Source organism: Poromitra crassiceps (genome assembly GCF_964638095.1).
Source record: "Poromitra crassiceps genome assembly, chromosome: 2".
NCBI lineage: Eukaryota > Metazoa > Chordata > Actinopteri > Beryciformes > Melamphaidae > Poromitra > Poromitra crassiceps.
This window is the reverse complement of record NC_139624.1, coordinates 33749802-33766056: the sequence shown is the minus strand read 5'-3', so window position 1 is coordinate 33766056 and position 16255 is coordinate 33749802. Positions and strand designations below refer to the sequence as shown.

At 45.8% G+C, this 16255-nt stretch overlaps 1 protein-coding gene across 1 annotated transcript; it reads right to left on the bottom strand.

Moving 5' to 3' along the window:
- Positions 1 to 507: 507 nt before the first annotated feature.
- LOC310799359 (uncharacterized protein) lies at positions 508 to 3162 on the bottom strand (the record flags this gene model as incomplete). The annotated part of the gene is made up of 1 exon (XM_083661950.1): positions 508 to 3162. The coding sequence occupies one exon, from the start codon at positions 3160 to 3162 to the stop codon at positions 508 to 510; it is 2655 nt and encodes an 884-aa protein (XP_083518076.1).
- Between the last annotated feature and the right edge of the window lie 13093 nt (positions 3163 to 16255).

Here is a 16255-nt window from a genome sequence, read left to right as displayed (position 1 = left end):
AAAAGATTAACTTTCCACGTCCACTGGACAAAAGGGGGTGTGGCAAGCGTTGTGTTCAATCACAAGAAGGCGCCTAACTTCCAAATGGATTCACGTAACACCATGAAACTTTGTAAAAAGGTTGGTCAATGCCCAAGGACCAACTGATTCACTTTCCACGCCCACTAGCTAAAAGGGGCAATGGCCGGGGCCAATCACAAAAAGGCATTTAACTTCCACACAGATTCACGTAACGCCACAAATCTTTGTACAGAGGTTGGTCATAGGCCAAGGACAAACTGATTACAAAACAGCACCTGAGTTCCGAATGGATACACATTACATTATGCCGTGGAGGAGGTATGCACTCTACTGTGGTCTGTAGTTTTTACTGTGATTGGGTGTAAAAATCCCCCTCCCCTCCCCCCACAATCCTTGGTCTTGACTCGGTCTCGGTTTGGGTGGTCTCGACCACAACACTAGCTAGATTCCTTCTATGCTATGCAGTTCCGGTTAAGGTTAGAGTAGTTAGAATGTCTGCAGCTGTTGCTCACTGAGTCCTGACACTGGGATGACCCTACTGGTTGGGAGGTTCTTACTGACAACCGATGCCCAGGAGAATGACCTGTTTTCCTCTGGAGTGCCAGCGGTGGGTTCGGCGGGCACAGCAGCGGGCTCTGCCATGGGTGTGGCCTCGGCAGGGGTTTTCTCTGATTGCTCGTCAGCTATGTGCATGTCTGCCTGCTTCTCCACTGTTGTCTTCATCTTCAGCTCCACCATGGCGGCCTCAGCCTCCTTCTTGGCCTTGGCCTTGACCTTGGTGGGGCTCACTGCCGCTGCTTCCTCATCCTCGTTAGGAGCCACCAGGTCTGGACAGGATGTCTGTTCGTAGAAGGGAGCAGACTCCAGCATCTTCTTACATCTCTGCAACTGAAGGTTTTTGTCTTGGCGTTGGGCTCGGGCAGCGATTGCACGGGCACGGGCAATCGCTACGGCCTCTGCGCCCACCTGGAACTGGCAGGCCTGGTGACGGCGAACTGTTGCGAGCCGTTTCTCCTCCTCCAGGTCCATGTGAAGTCCCTGGCAGCAGAATATCTCCTTCACAACCCCATCCTGCCTATCCACAGGGGCTTCCAGGAAAGTTATGTTCCCTGCTGTGCTGTGGCATACATTGGTATGATCCATCATTGTCTTCTTATGGAAATCCGGGCCTCCGGGACCCCTGGGCCGGATGTCCTGCCTGTCGTCCTCTTTGGTCGACCGAGTCTTCTTCCCCTCCACGTGCAGGCACACATTGCCTCTGAACTTGATGGGCATTTTGCTGAGGATCTTCTGTACGGGTTCTGAGTCATTAAACACCACAAACCCAAAGTTCGACAGCTTCCCTCCTCTTTTGATCCTCAGCTCTAGGACTGTACCATGCTTTTCAAAGAACTCCTTGAGCTCGGCCTTGTCCACGTCATGTGGGACATTTCCCACAAACAGCTGGTGGGCGTCAGGGTACCGGATGACCCTGCACACCTCTGACTCACCCTGCTCGCCCTCCTGCACTGGTCTGGGCCCTCTGTGTACAGGAGGAGGGCCTACAGGCCTCTGTTCCCTCGGCCTCTGGTCTCTCTGTGGTCTCTGCACTCCTAATTGCTTTCCACTGTTTTCCTCTGAAGCGGTGGTGGTGGGTTTGGCGGGCTCTGCGGTGGGTATGGGCTTGGCAAGGGTTTTCTCTGTCTGCTCGTCGGCTGTGTGCATGTATGCCTGTGTCTCCAGCGTCGTCTCCATCTTTAGCTGCACCATGGCGACCTCTGCCTCCTTCTCAGCCTCCAGCTCTTGGCTCGATGCCGCTCGTTCCTCGTCCTTGCCAGGAACCGTCGGCTCTGGACAGGGTGTCTGTTCATAGAAGGCAGCAGACCGCTCCTGAGGACTCCCATGGCCTCCGGGACCCTTGGGCCGGATGTCCCGCCTGTTGCCCTCCCTGGTTGACCGGGGGGTCTTCACCTCCACCTTCAGATGCACATCGACTCTGAACTTGATGGGCCTGTTGCTGAGGATCTTCTGTACGGGTTCAGAGTTGTAAAAAACGACAAAGCCAAAAGTTGGCAGCTTCCCTCCACTTTTGATCCTCAGCGTCAGGACTTTACCATACTGTTCAAAGAACTCCTTGAGCTCGGCCTTGGCAACATCATGCGGGACGTTTCCCACAAACAGCTGGTGGGTGTCAGGGTACCGGACGACTCTGTACACGTCTGAATCACCCTGCTCACCCTCCCGCACTGGTCTGGGGCCTCTGTGTGCAGGAGGTCCTCCAGGTTTCTCTTCCCTCTGCCTCTGGTCTCTCTGTGGTCTCTGTGCTGCTGAATTCACCCCGACTCTGGCTGGTGCTGTGGGAGTGACTTTGACCATGTGTGGGGAGAGTCTTGAGACTGGGACAGCTTCGCTGTGTGAGAGGTTCTTATTGGTGACTGATGCCCAGGCGAACGGGTTGTTTTCCTCTGGAGTGGCAGCGGTGGGTTCGGCGATGGGCTCTGCATTGGGGGTGTCCTCAGCTGACCTTCTCCCTGTCTGTTTGTTGGTTGTTTGTGTGTCTGCCTGCATCTCCAGCATAATCTCTGCTCCCTCCTCCTCGCCAGGACCCACCGGCTCCCGGCAGCGTGTCTGTAGCTCCAGGCAGCGTGTCTGTTCATAGAAGGCAGTAGACTCTTCCGGAGCCACGTCAGGAGAGGGAACCCTCTCCTCCATCTCGTCCTCAGACTCTTCGGTAGGCTCGGAGTCGGAGTCGGCGAACACCTCGTCGTGGTAACGAAACACATCATTGTGCACATAGAATTGTGCGACGGTACCCTCGGGTCCCAGCACAAACGTCTGCATGAACTTCCTCATGGGCTGCATGTTATTGGATAGTTCGCCCATCACCTGCACCAGCACGCCTTCGTTCAGCGTGGCATGGGCGTCCACATGCCTGATCTTGGTGTGACAATCCCGGAACCTGAGCGCTATCACTTTCTGGATCTCAGATTGTCCATAAACAGCCTCCACTGGTTTGCCGTTGCTGTCCAGGCCCCCATGTGCATAGGAGGTGTTCTTGCTATAAAACATGTGCAGGCAGTCGGGGGCTTGGTCCAGGAGTGTGTAGTACTGTCGGACAAACTCTCGCCCGATCAGCTGGGCACGTGACTGCTCCATCACCATTTCTTTGATCAGCTAGAAGGATCAGTGGGTGAATTAAGAAAAAACAAGACACAGAGTGTCATATTGGCATAGCTTCCCTCCCCCTTATATAGCCTCGGCCTGGATGATTTATGTCATCACTGATGATGTCACAATGTCTATGACATCATTAGCATTAAGGTCTATGACATCATCATTGATTTAGGACATCACTGATGATGTCACAATGTATATGACCTCATTAGCATATAATGTATATGACATCATCAGTGCTTTATGACATCACAATCATGATCAGTGATGCTGTGTCTCCAGCGGCCATGACCCACGAAGACCAAATGTGTCACTGCGGCGTGACCATTTTGACGGCTCCTTGAAATGTGGCAGAGGAATGCAGCCTCCCTTTTTTTATATATATTTTTTCTAGATTGTTTTTATCCCATTTAGTGCTCATTGAAGGAGGAATGCAGCCTCCTTTTCCCAAGGATTCCCAGGATGAATTCTGACATTAATCTGAGAATTCTGATGTTAATCTCAGAATTCTGACCTTTTTTTAAATTCTGAGTTTAAAGAAGTCTTCAAACTTTTTTCTCATAATCCTGACAAACTCAGAACTAAATTATAGCTGCTGCGCAGCAATGGGTCGTGGCCGGGCAAGTCTCAAGGCTTTGAGCCTTGAGCCTTGAGCCTTGAAATCAGCTCAGAAGTGTCAAGTGTCAATACAAGAAGGAAGGTTGGCCATAATGACAATGAATCAGCACTTCCTGCCGCCCTTCAAAATAAAACAATTTAGAAGGTACAGGTACTGAATGCTGCTATAGCGCCCCCTAAAGGCGAAATGACACAATATTTATCCTATAGGCTCAGAGTACATCCTTCCACACCTGGACCAAGGTTGGTTAGGATCGCACGTTGTGTTCTAGAGTTATGGTGATTCTTGTGAAATTGGCCCCACCCACAGAAGTTTGGAAGTCGATTATATCGCAACGGTGTGCTTTTTTCAAATACCACGAAACAGTGTTGTGCAGGACACTCATCACATGATGTGTGCTTTGGTTTGGTGAAGACTGGACAAAATTTCAAGGGGGAATCGCAAAAAAACTGTTTTGGACCCAATTCAAAATGGCGGAAAATCTAGTCAGACGGAAATGGGCGTGGCCTAGATGAGTAGATGCAGAAGGACCCAAGGAATCCAGGGAAAAAAGAAGTTTGATGATAGACCATACGGTTCAGAAGTTATGGACCAGAATGTAAAGAGGGCTGTTATAGCTCCACCATCTGCTCAATTTGTGTAATTCTTTCGTGTAGAATAAAAGGCCCCTCTGTGCACCTCCCTACCAAGTTTCGTAGCTGTAGCTGTTATGGTTTCTGAATTACAGCTAATTTACTGCAAGATTTTTCGAAACCCCATGCAAGTCAATGGGGAAAAAAAATATTATGACATCACAATTGCTCGAGTGACATCAGTGATGGCATCACAATTGCTTGACTGACTGATGACATCACAAATACAACCTAATTGCCAAAGGTAATTAAGGTAATTAGGCTATACACGGGGCCAGAATTCAACGTTTTGATGCACTGTGGGCTCAATTTTTGACCGATCGAAAATCTGGTTTGATACTTTTGTGTAGAACGGTCTAACGATGCAGATACTGAAGTTTGGTGTCGTTTGAAGAAAAAATGTGGGAGGAGTAGGGTTTAATTCGTTTTTGCAGTTTTTGCAGTTTTGCAGTCTTTAGACTTCATAATTGGCCATAGGTTGCATTGTACAAAAGTTTCCCCTCATTTAGGCGCACATTTCGGTGAAAGTTGCAAAGCCATAGCACGTATGCCTGATTTTTTATGAATTTTTTAAGTTTTAAACTTTAGACGGTCGCTGTCGTGCCACCGTTAGGACTATTGGCCCCAAATTTGTGTCAAAGACGTTTGGCATGGGACTGGACCTTTGTGCAAAGTTTGGTTAGTTTTCATCCATGGGAAGTCGAACTTCCCGGGAGGATGAAGAATAATGGCAAATACAAGAAGTGGCCAGGCCGCTTCGCTGGCCCGGCCACTAACTAGAATGACCGCAATGCAGACTTATGCCTCCGCCATTAGTTCATTCTTGAGTTCAAATCGCCATTTGAGGCAAATTGGAAGAAATTCCATCAAGGCAATCCTGAGATGTTGTGTTACAGAGCTTGGAAATTGGGTGTGTGAGCTCACAGTGACCTTGAACTTTGACCACCAAAATGTAATCAGTTCATCCTTGAGTCCAAGTGGACGTTTGAGGCAAATTAGAAGAAATTCCATCAAGACATTCCTGAGATATCACGTTAATATGCTTGAAAATAGCATTCGAGAGGTCACAGTGACCTTGACCTTTTCACCTTTGATCTCTAAAATGGAATCAGTTCATCCTTGCGTCCAAGTCGATGTTTGAGCCAAATCAGAAAAAATTCTATCAAGCTGTTCTTGAGATATTGCGTTAACGAACTTGGGAATGGCGTTCGTGAGGTCACAGTGACCTTAAACTTTGACCACCAAAATGTAATCAGTTCATCCTTGAGGCCAACTTAATGTTTGAGGCAAATTTGATTAAATTCCGACAAGGCATTCCTGAGATATGGCGTTAACAAGCTTGAAAATGGCGTTGGAGAGGTCACAGTGACCTTGACCTTTGATCACCAAAATGTAATCCGTTCATCCTTGCGCCCAAGTCGACGTTTGAGCCAAATTGGCAGAAATTCCATCAAGCCGTTCTTGAGATATCGCTTTAACGAACTTGGGAATGGCATTCGTGAGGTCACAGTGACCTTGACCTTTGACTACGAAAATCTAATCAGTTCATCCTTGAGTCCAAGTCGATGTTTGAGGCAAATTTGATGAAACTCCGTCAAGGCATTCCTGAGATATTGCGTTAACAAGCTTGAAAATGGCGTTCGAGAGGTCACAGTGACCTTGACCTTTGACCACCAAAATCTAATCAGTTCATGCTTGAGTCCAAGGCGATGTTTGAGGCAAATTTGATGAAATTCCGTCAAGGCATTCTAGTCCGGGAGCCAAAGGCTGTTTTTTTATGAACCTTGTTTCGTCGGATAAAGTTTTTTTCTCTGCTTATTCTTGTAGTTTGGGGGTACCTATTCAAAATACAGGAAGGTGCCCGGTGAGCACCCTTGAGCATTTTTAGATATTAACCCCTAAAGTGCCAAAATCCCCTTAAAAATAGGGATTTATGAGATTTCATGCAAAATCCTCAAATCAAATGCATCAAATTTGCTTTCTCCAATGTTTATTCATAAAGGAGCAATGAGGTCATGTATAATGTAGCCTATTTAATTCCCCTGCCATGTGCCCCCCCCCCCCCCATCCCCAATAAAAACATGAAATTAGCAGAGGACTTTTAGTCTGATAAATCAATCCTAGGTGTTGAAGCGGTGCAGGTTTGCGCAAGTCAGACCCTTCTCCCCCACTCCTCTCTCTGGCACTGTGTGTGTGCGTGCGTGTGCGCACGTGTGTGTGCGTGCATGTGCGTGTGTGTGCATGTTTCACCGGCTTTGAGCCGTGGCACTTTCTGTCTCCACACTCAATTCCTTGTACAGCCGGGGGGGAGGGGTCTAGGTGCACTGTTCAAATCCTGTGCACACATCTCAGCAGGGGAGTTTCTAGGGAGTGGCCTTGGCCACCCCAAAATCCTGAGGGTGCTGGCCAACCATACTGTCTTTCAGAGGCTGTAGTGGGCTAATTTTTAAGCTAGAGTGACGTTAGGCTAGATTTTGGCAAGGGAAAACCTTTCTACATCCTTCCTAAATGCCGCAATCAGTGCCACCCTTGCTTGAGTCTGTGCCCCACCTGGGCCACCCCACTCAAAATGGCTGGGACACTGCATCTCGGCTTACGCACATCTTGCCTCAAACAGACACACATGTCACTTATAGATGTGGCTGCGCTGCTTAAAGCGTCTTGGAGGTATGCACACATTGATGAGTTTTGTTGGGGCTTTATGTTCACTGATGGCTGATAGTGGGCTCTCTGGAGTTCCGGTAAGACATTTCCAGAAAGCAGATGACCTGATGAGAGCCTTATGGATCAGATTGTGAGTCAGACCAGAACAGCCAAACTTTGGGTTTAGGTCTTGGTGAAACCAATGATGCTGATGCTGATGTCATACATCTGGGCTGAATGTGAGGGTGACTGGCTTCTCCATCTGATCACATTCCACAAGATGCTTACCTACTACTTTGCAGCTGGCCATGTCAACCATGTCTGGTATGGCCTCTACTATCTTCGTTCCATGGAGAAGCTTCCTCCACAAAGGCATTTTCTCCAGGGGCAGCATGTGATGTGACACATTAGTGGAATATGGAATGGCCTGTGGATCAACCAGTTCATAACTACTTTTGTGAGGTATGGCCACAGTGATGGAGGGATCATTGGAATAACCATGAAGCCAGAGGCACTGAAGATCTGGGCCCTGAGCCACCACATATGCTACAAGATTGAGTCAGACATGAAGGAGATGGAAGAGGATGAGACAGATACTACAAAGCTTCATCTCTATCACAAGGAGGAGGCTAAAGCCATGGGTTAAGCAGATGCCAAAGTCAAGGACAGGGCTGGACTTTGTCAGAAACTGGAAACCTGCCTCGATCCATTGGATCCCAACGAACATCCAGGGGCAAAAGCATCGTGAACATCAAGATCACCCCACCAGTAACAGTGCCGTAAAGATTGGGGAGGCAATGTTAGAAGATTTTGAGAGGACCTGGCCAGAGGGATTTTACAACACCATCTCAAACAAAGTAAAGACAATGACAACAACCAAATCAATCCAATTTGACTCCACAATTTACGACCTAAATGCCATCGATTCAAGGATATCAGACTGTTGTCTAGGGAGGACGAGGATGGAATGCAAATTTGTAAATCCAAGTCTACACTGAAGAAGTCATTCCAAGTCAAAATCTCCAGGAGGAATGCCAGTGTCATTGATGGATCAGAACTTCTTTGGACATCCACTGGCCAGCTGATGGCACCATAGCCGATTTCATCAAAAATGATAAGACACGGTTGAATTCATACCTATCAGACAGTGATGCGTACCTCATCTTCGGCAGCTACTCTGATTACAGTACTGTATCAAGTCCATCACCCGAGATGTCACAGAGACAGGGGTCAGCTAGAAACACCATCTCTTAGCTCTTATGTGAGGAACTGACCCAGGAAGGATCAGCTTTTCCATCTACAGAGGACAAGCAAACACAAGTTGGTGGTGACAGGGGAGGAGCCATGCCCCATTGAGATCAGGTTGGAAGAAAGAATGAGCCAATATGATATATAAAATCAACAGGAAGAAACTGACACCATCATTGTCCAAAAGGACCTGAGGTGTGCTGGAGAAGCCCATCAAATCTCGATGGTTTCTGATGACACAGATGTGTTCATCCTACTCCTTCACCATTACCATCAGGAAGGACTGGATACACCACACATTATTGAATCGCCCCACAAGGAAAGGGCAATAGTGGACATCAAGTCAACACTGGCCAAGCCTTCACAAATTGTGAAGAACCTTTTACCAGCCCATGCCATATTGGGATGTGACACTGTAGTGTCTTACTATGGGTTGGGAAAAGGCTCTGTCATCAAAGTCCTCAAAACTGTACGAACTATCTGCCATTAGCAACCGTTCCAGCAGGTCCCTGACCAAGTCACTGCCTTCATCTCAGCCTGTTCTGGTATAAAGGAGAGCACAGACATGTCACACATAAGGCTACTTGTCTGGGAGGAAAAGAATGGGAAAGGACACTTGTCTGCTCCAAACTTAGCTGCTCTACCGCCAGAGAATGAAGCATTCATTGAGAATGTTAAGAGGGCCCACTTTCAAGCAATATATTGAAATATCAATGTAAATCTGCCACTACACAGGCATTTGGACGGAAAAGAAATACGTGCAACAGGTCACTGAGCTCACCCACTCTACCGGAAGATTGCAAACTTGTTCCAGACTACATTTTGGAGATGCTGCAAAACCCTTTTAACTCCAATAGCGGGGTGCCTGGTTTGCCATGCACATGTTCTGTGCATGTTTCAGGGTAGGACGCTCAAGATCCAAATATAGGCTTAACTACCATCAGACCATCAGCAGCAAAATCTGCCCTTCACACCTCCCAGTGTGTATCATCTACTCTGAATCTCTACATGCCAATGAGCAAAGGCTCAATGGATGTTCTCATCCAGCACAACCCCTATTGTCATAAACAGTTTGTTTTGCTGGCATGGCCTAAAAGGGTTAATATTATGTAGTGTGGAATGAAATACATTGTACATGACCTCCTTTATGAATAGACATTGGAGAAAACAAATTAGATGCATTTGATTTGAGTATTTTGCATGAAATCCCATAAATACCTATTTTTCTGGAATTTTGGCAATTAAGGGGTTAATATCTGAAAATGCTCAAGGGTGCTCACCGGGCACCCTCCTGTATTTTGAATAGGTACCCCCAAACTACAAGAATCAGCAGAGAAAAAAACTTTATCCGACGAAGCGAGGTTCAACCCCATGGCTCCCGGACTATTCCTGAGATATCGCGCTAACAAGCTTGAAAATGGCGTTCGAGAGGTCACAGTGACCAGCAGGGTCTGAGAGCAGGCCACGTGGGGGCTGGGTTTACCCAGGCTAACAGTGACCTTGGCCTTTGACTTTTGACCACCAAAATCTAATCAGTTTATCCTTGAGTCGAAGTGGATGTTTAAGGCAAATATAATGAAATTCCGTCAAGGCATTCCTGAGATATCGCCTTAACAAGCTTGAAAATGGCGTTCGAGAGGTCACAGTGACCTTGACCTTTGACCTTTGACCACCAAAATCTAATCAGATCATCCTTGATCCTAGTTGGATGTTTAAGACAAATTTGATGAAATTCCGTCAAGGCGTTCCTCAGATATCACATTAACACATTCAGTGCCAAGGACGTCTGTGGACGTCCTAAAAAAAAGTAACGAGGAGTGCCAAGGACGTCTGTGGACGTCCTAAAATCATAATTCATATTATTCCATAATTCTGCTGTTTAAGGTCGTACCTAGCCAGTGAGCATGAATCCCTTCAAGGGATCACACGGCGCCACCTTAAACATCGTCACAGGAGCTGCTCCACCCACCTCAGATCCTTTACTTTGTACAGGAGACAGCGGAGAAAGTGGAAACCGATGCATGCTTTCTGCCAGCGCCGTATATATTGCTCTGCCTACAGCGGAGAGTGGGCTCGGCTGCATCCGCGCTCACAACTGAGCTCTTATGCTTCTATCTATCTCCACACGATTTCCTAGAAAGCCAGCATCCGAAGCCGAACGGCCATGCCTTTTCGTTCAGTCGCGTTTGCCCATCAAGGAAATGATGCGCGCTGGGATCTGTCCGGGGCAAAAACGAGAAAACAAACTCTGTGCGTGTGGGAGGAGCCCGCAGCTCAGAGGTGGAGAGGGGAGAGGGGGGAGGGGGGGGGGGGGGGGAGAGGGGTGTGTGACACACAGGCTGCACAGAAACCACACCACACGCCACCACATCAGAAAACACCAGCCAGAGTCAGTGAATGTGCTCGAAATTAGAGTGCAAAAGGTATTCATAAAAGGGCCTATATCTTGGAAAGTAAAAAAAAACGACAGAAAACCCTTGAAAGTGCACTTGTTTGAGAGGCTGTAATTTCATAATGGAACTGTCTAGAAACAAAATTTCTTCTTTGGAAGAAGCAGGAGTGTTCAATGTTTCATTAAAGTCCAGCCCCGTTAATATAGCCATAATAGAAAAAATTCTATAGCTGTTTTCAACTGAATGGAAGTGAATCTGGCACAGGCTCCAGACAATTTTACTGAAGCGCTGTGGCACTCAATGTGTTAACAAGCTTGAAAATGGCATTCAAGAGGTCACAGTGACGTTGACCTTTGACCACCAAAATCGAATCAGTTCATCCTTGAGTCCAAGTGGATGTTTAAGACAAATTTGATGAAATTCCGTCAAGGCGTTCCTCAGATATCGCGTTAACAAGCTTGAAAATGGCGTTCGAGAGGCCACAGTGACCTTGACCTTTGACCTTTGACCACCAAAATCTAATCAGATCATCCTTGAGCCTAAGTCGATGTTTAAGGCAAATTTGATGAAATTCCGTCAAGGCGTTCCTCAGATATCGCGTTAACGAACATCGTACGGACGGACAGACATACGTACGTACGGATGGACAACCCGGATCCATAATGCCTCCGGCCTGGCTATCGCCAGGGGGGAACCACTGGGCTCAGCAATATTTTAGATATTTTATGCCTTCAGACTCACATCAGTGATGCCACAATGGCTGTAGTGATGTCATCAGTGAGTTGCGAGGCACGCCATGTCACAATGGCTCGAGTGATGTCATCAGTGAGTTGTGAGGCACAGTGATAGAGGCTGAACCCTCTAGAACTGGATGACATCATCAGCAATTTACGATGACCTAATCAATGAGTGATGTCATAAAGTACTGATGATGTCATGGACGTTATATGCTCAAATGTCGTATTTACGAGTGGGAATTTGGGAATTTCGACAATACCCGAGTTTCAGATGCAGTTGTGACGTTGCGTGAGGTTTCTGGACTACAACAATGGCGGAAAGTATGGAGTCCGTGTCACCAATTGACTGTAAAAAGTGATATACAGTATATATCGTTATTCTGTTCATAGTAGCTACCATTTATTTTTAGTAGTTGCACATTATGGATGATGTAGCTACCATAATGAGCCCCTACTTGCCTTTTGTAAGAAAACAACAGCCACGAGAAAACAACCTTACTTCTGGCATCCATGTTTTCTGCTCTTTCCGAAAAAGAGCAGCATTGTGACATGGTGACATCACTGATGGCCTCAGAATTGTTCGAGTGACAACAATGATGAAATCATCATCAAGTGCTCGTGACATCACTGCTGACATCCTATGTGATATTGTGGTATATCAGCTGCCCACTGCCTATCATAATTAGTGATACTTATAGTATATTGTAGTTGTCTTTTATTCTTAAATATTAAGTTAGGATGTATGAAGAATAGATTAGTACTGGCTTTTAACTGACTAGGAGCAGAGAGAAGAAAGGGGAGACAGTCCGGCTCCCTGAGACTAGCAGATGAGGGGAAGAAAGTAATAAAATGCAGGGACACTTAAAGTTAGAACAAAAGACTTGATTGCTAAGAGGGTGTAGGTCACACATTTTACACACAGAACTGTAGGAAGGGAGAGGCACACACACACAAAAACAGCAGCTGTATTGTCTTAAGGGCAGAGAGGAGCAGAAGAGGGGGCTCTGGGCAAGGAACTTGAAAGGTTAGAGAAAGGGGGGTCTTTGGGGGGAGAAGGTCCTGAATGTGATAGGCAAATGTTCAACTTTTGTTAAGGCAAGGTTCAAAGGAGGAGACAAGATGCAAGGTGAGATAATGGCAGGAAGAGAAACAAAGGGACTTACACACTGAAACACACGGGGAGCAAACGCACACACATTTTCCAGTAAACTGTTGATTGGACAGAGGGAGAGAAAGGAGAGCCGTGAGTGGTCAGAATAGGAGGGAAAGGTGGAGTCAGATAGGAGGGGCTAAAGAAAGTGAGAGGTTATTTAACTCAGCGCGGAGCATGAAAGGCTAGAGCTTAACCTGACTTTTTTTAGATTTTTAGAGATTCTCCTCTTAGGCTTTTCTAAAACTCTCTCAAGACTTAGTTTATTTTTCTCTCGGTGATTACCTGCTAGAAGTCACCTTGTCCTTTTGTATGTTGAAGTTTTCATTTGAATAAACCCTGTTCGATTGAGACCTGAAAACATCTGCCTCCGCCTGCTTCTTCTTCATGATTTTTTGAGATACTGCCCACACATCGACCTGCCTTGGAGACGACAAGTGGCGACCCCGCGTGATTTGATTGGGACTCCGGCCGAGGGAACCAGCCAAGTGCAGGCCGCTCAGCTGCCTTCTTGCGGTAAGTGAGTCCTATTCAAAAATGAGCACGCAGGTGTTGTGTGGGGGTTTGTTGCAAAATATGTTTAAGAGGCTAACAGAGATAAGGACGACAGTTTCGCCCAATAATATTGCTGTGTGCGCGTTTTGGCTATGGCGAAACTGTATGGTAAAATTGTCTGACTGTCCGTGGCGAGGCCAGGAGAAGCAGGCTCTGTATGATAAGCACACATTATACTAGGGCAACAGTTAATGGACCAGCCTCCGTCTTCCAAACGGAGTAGGGCCTATTAATTGGCATGGTTTATGGATCTATATTCTGATCAAATAATGGCTATATAAATTATGCGCGTCCGAAGCCCCGTTGGTTGCCTATAGGAGATAGTTAAAATGTGTGTAGTTATTTGGAAAGGCAACTGAGATAACGCAGATTTTAAATAGGTTGATCACACAAACCATTTGGGAAATGCGTGTGTAAGTTTGGATAAATTAAGACCTAAAAGAGTGTATTTGGCACTCACTGATTAAAAGTCACACGAAAGAAATAGTTTAGATTATGGTGTTTACAAATAGGTTGAAAATGCGCGTTGGTGATGTGTTGCTGTGTGATGTTGTTTGTATTGTTAAATGTAAGTGTTCGTAACCCGGCCGGGGGTTGTGTGTGAGAGTGATATATTTAGAATTATAAATATATATTAGTGTGTTGGCTTGTTTTTGTTACCTTTCTTTGTTCAGCCTGTGGCGATAACGTTGTTGTAAAGTGATTGAAATAATAATTAACTACATTATCTTTTGGGTCAGATATTGGCGATATTTGTCACATTAAGGAGGAGAGATAAAATAAAATATTAGTATGGTTTAATATGAATGAAAAATACGTTTGAATGATGAGTGAGTGTGTGTAGTGTTAGGGTGACCGGAAGTGATTGGTTGGAGAGACTGGAGTGAAATGGCTAAGTTTTGCGTAAGGTATGACTGGGTGTTGAGCTTGCTGCTTGTGATGAAATGTGAAGCTGCGTTTGAAAAAGGGAACTTTAGATCGAAGTTGTGTGGCTGTGTGGTTGTTTTATCAATAAGTGAGTGTGTGTGGTGTGTGTTTGCAAAAGTTTGGTTATGGCTTAAGATGTGGGAGTGTTATGTTGCTAGTGAGCCTACATTTCCCAAGCGGCTTTGCGGTAACGTATGGGAGAAACGGGAAGCCGCGTGGGACATTTTTCAGGAAAAACGCGAATGTGAAAGTGTGGTTGGGAAAATGGCGACGGAATGGTTGTAGTGTGGTGATCTTTTTGTGGGCACTTGAAGAATGGATGTTGTCGTGAGGAGCTTCTGGACTGAGTGTGTGTGGATGTAGAGATTGCAAGTGTGTATATTAGGAGGCGGAGTTAAGATTGTCGGCTGTTGTGGGAGGTTGGCTCAAGCGCCAGCTGGCATGGCACGTAAGCATGTAGCATTAACGCGTCAATGTGGCTAGCTCATAGCATGCTAAGGTTAGCAGCTAACTATTGCTAGCAAGGCTCTCATGTGGCCTAGTGAATACATTGAGTTAACTATAAACTGGTTTTGGTTTGAAAAGGCATTCATTGGTGGTTAATATTGTGACTATTTACAGCGCTATAATGTGTGCTTGCTGGCTGTTTGGGGGATGAGAGCTGAATATGAACGATACGTGAATGAGTGAATGAGTGAATTGACGTTAACATGGAACATGCCTGGTGCATCAGTACAACGCTGTTGTGAGGCGTATAATTAAATCATTTTGATGACATTATTTGGTTGGTTTAAGTTGGGTATACGGATAAGCAAGAGTTTATTCACAGTAAAGCTACAAGTAAAATAGAGGGATATACAGGGATGGATCATTATGGTGATTGATATTAATACGAATTAATATGAACCTATTCATTAAAAATAAGACATGGGAATTAGATCCGGACTAATTTTAAGTGTGTTTTTACAGTATTGTAACGTATCCGGTATCTCATGAGGCAGAGGCTTCTTGATGGTACAAGGGTCTTTATTCACAGTTAGTTATATTACAACTCTCAGCGGTTGTCATGCTCAAAGCTAGCAGCTTTCCCTTCGAGTAGTGTGTGAAGACTGACGCGCATGCTCAGTTCACTCCGGAAGTATCCCCACAGCATAGTGTTCCCCAATAAAGCACTCCCACACATCAGTTCATATCTGCAGTCAAGACACTACCAATGCTCACCCCTGTATGTGTACTGCTGATTCGCTACAGTATTATATTACTATTTCTCTTTTTGTAATGATAATAGCTATAGACCCCTTATACAGCCGGTCAACATTGAGCTGCGCGCATCGTAAAAAACCCATCAGTCTAGCTTTGATGAGACATTGGGAACTGTGTGAAAGCCCCGCTGTCAGGTCTGCCCTGTGTTCATCTGAAACACATAGTTATAGTTTAGTTTAAAATACAGTTGTCTGCTTACTACCACAGCTTATCGCCTAGTGATAAGCAATGATATGCATTGAAATTAACGTTGTTTGATGGGATATGTCTTACAGACGCATACGCACTGGCGCTGTCAATTGGCCAAGCCTATGGCCAGCCATACATATCGTACATTCCTTTAGAACTGGGGATAGCGTAGATAATTATTTTGTAACTTGCAAAGAGATATTGTTATGTTGATAATGCACACAACTCAATAAAGACATTATTTAATGTTACTTGGTTGTTAACTAACCGAGCGATGTGGCTGCAGCCTACTATAGTTTGCCTGATATGAAATGAGAGAGCACTGCAAAGTTGGGCATTTTTAACGATTTTCTCTTTCGGCTTGCAACCAAAGACATTTACGGTTAGCATTAAAAGCAGTATGAGTTGACGGGATTCGGTAAAACTTTAGTCCTTGCTTTGCAGATATTGTACAGACTGTTCAGTGTTGTGTTGTGTTCTATTGCATGTGTGCGAGGCTGTGTATGTTCTCTCGAGTTGCGTAGAACAGGATATGAGGGGAGAATTAGGTAAATTATAATGTTACAGCCTGGTTCGATCGTTTATTATTTTATTAACTAAGTGTGAATAGGCGGATCCGAATACTCTCCTACAATAGCTTTCCGATTTTGGCATCCCACTGTACAACACGAAGACAAATCTAGCTCGAATAGTTTTCGGGCGACTGGAAAACTACTTGACAGGGC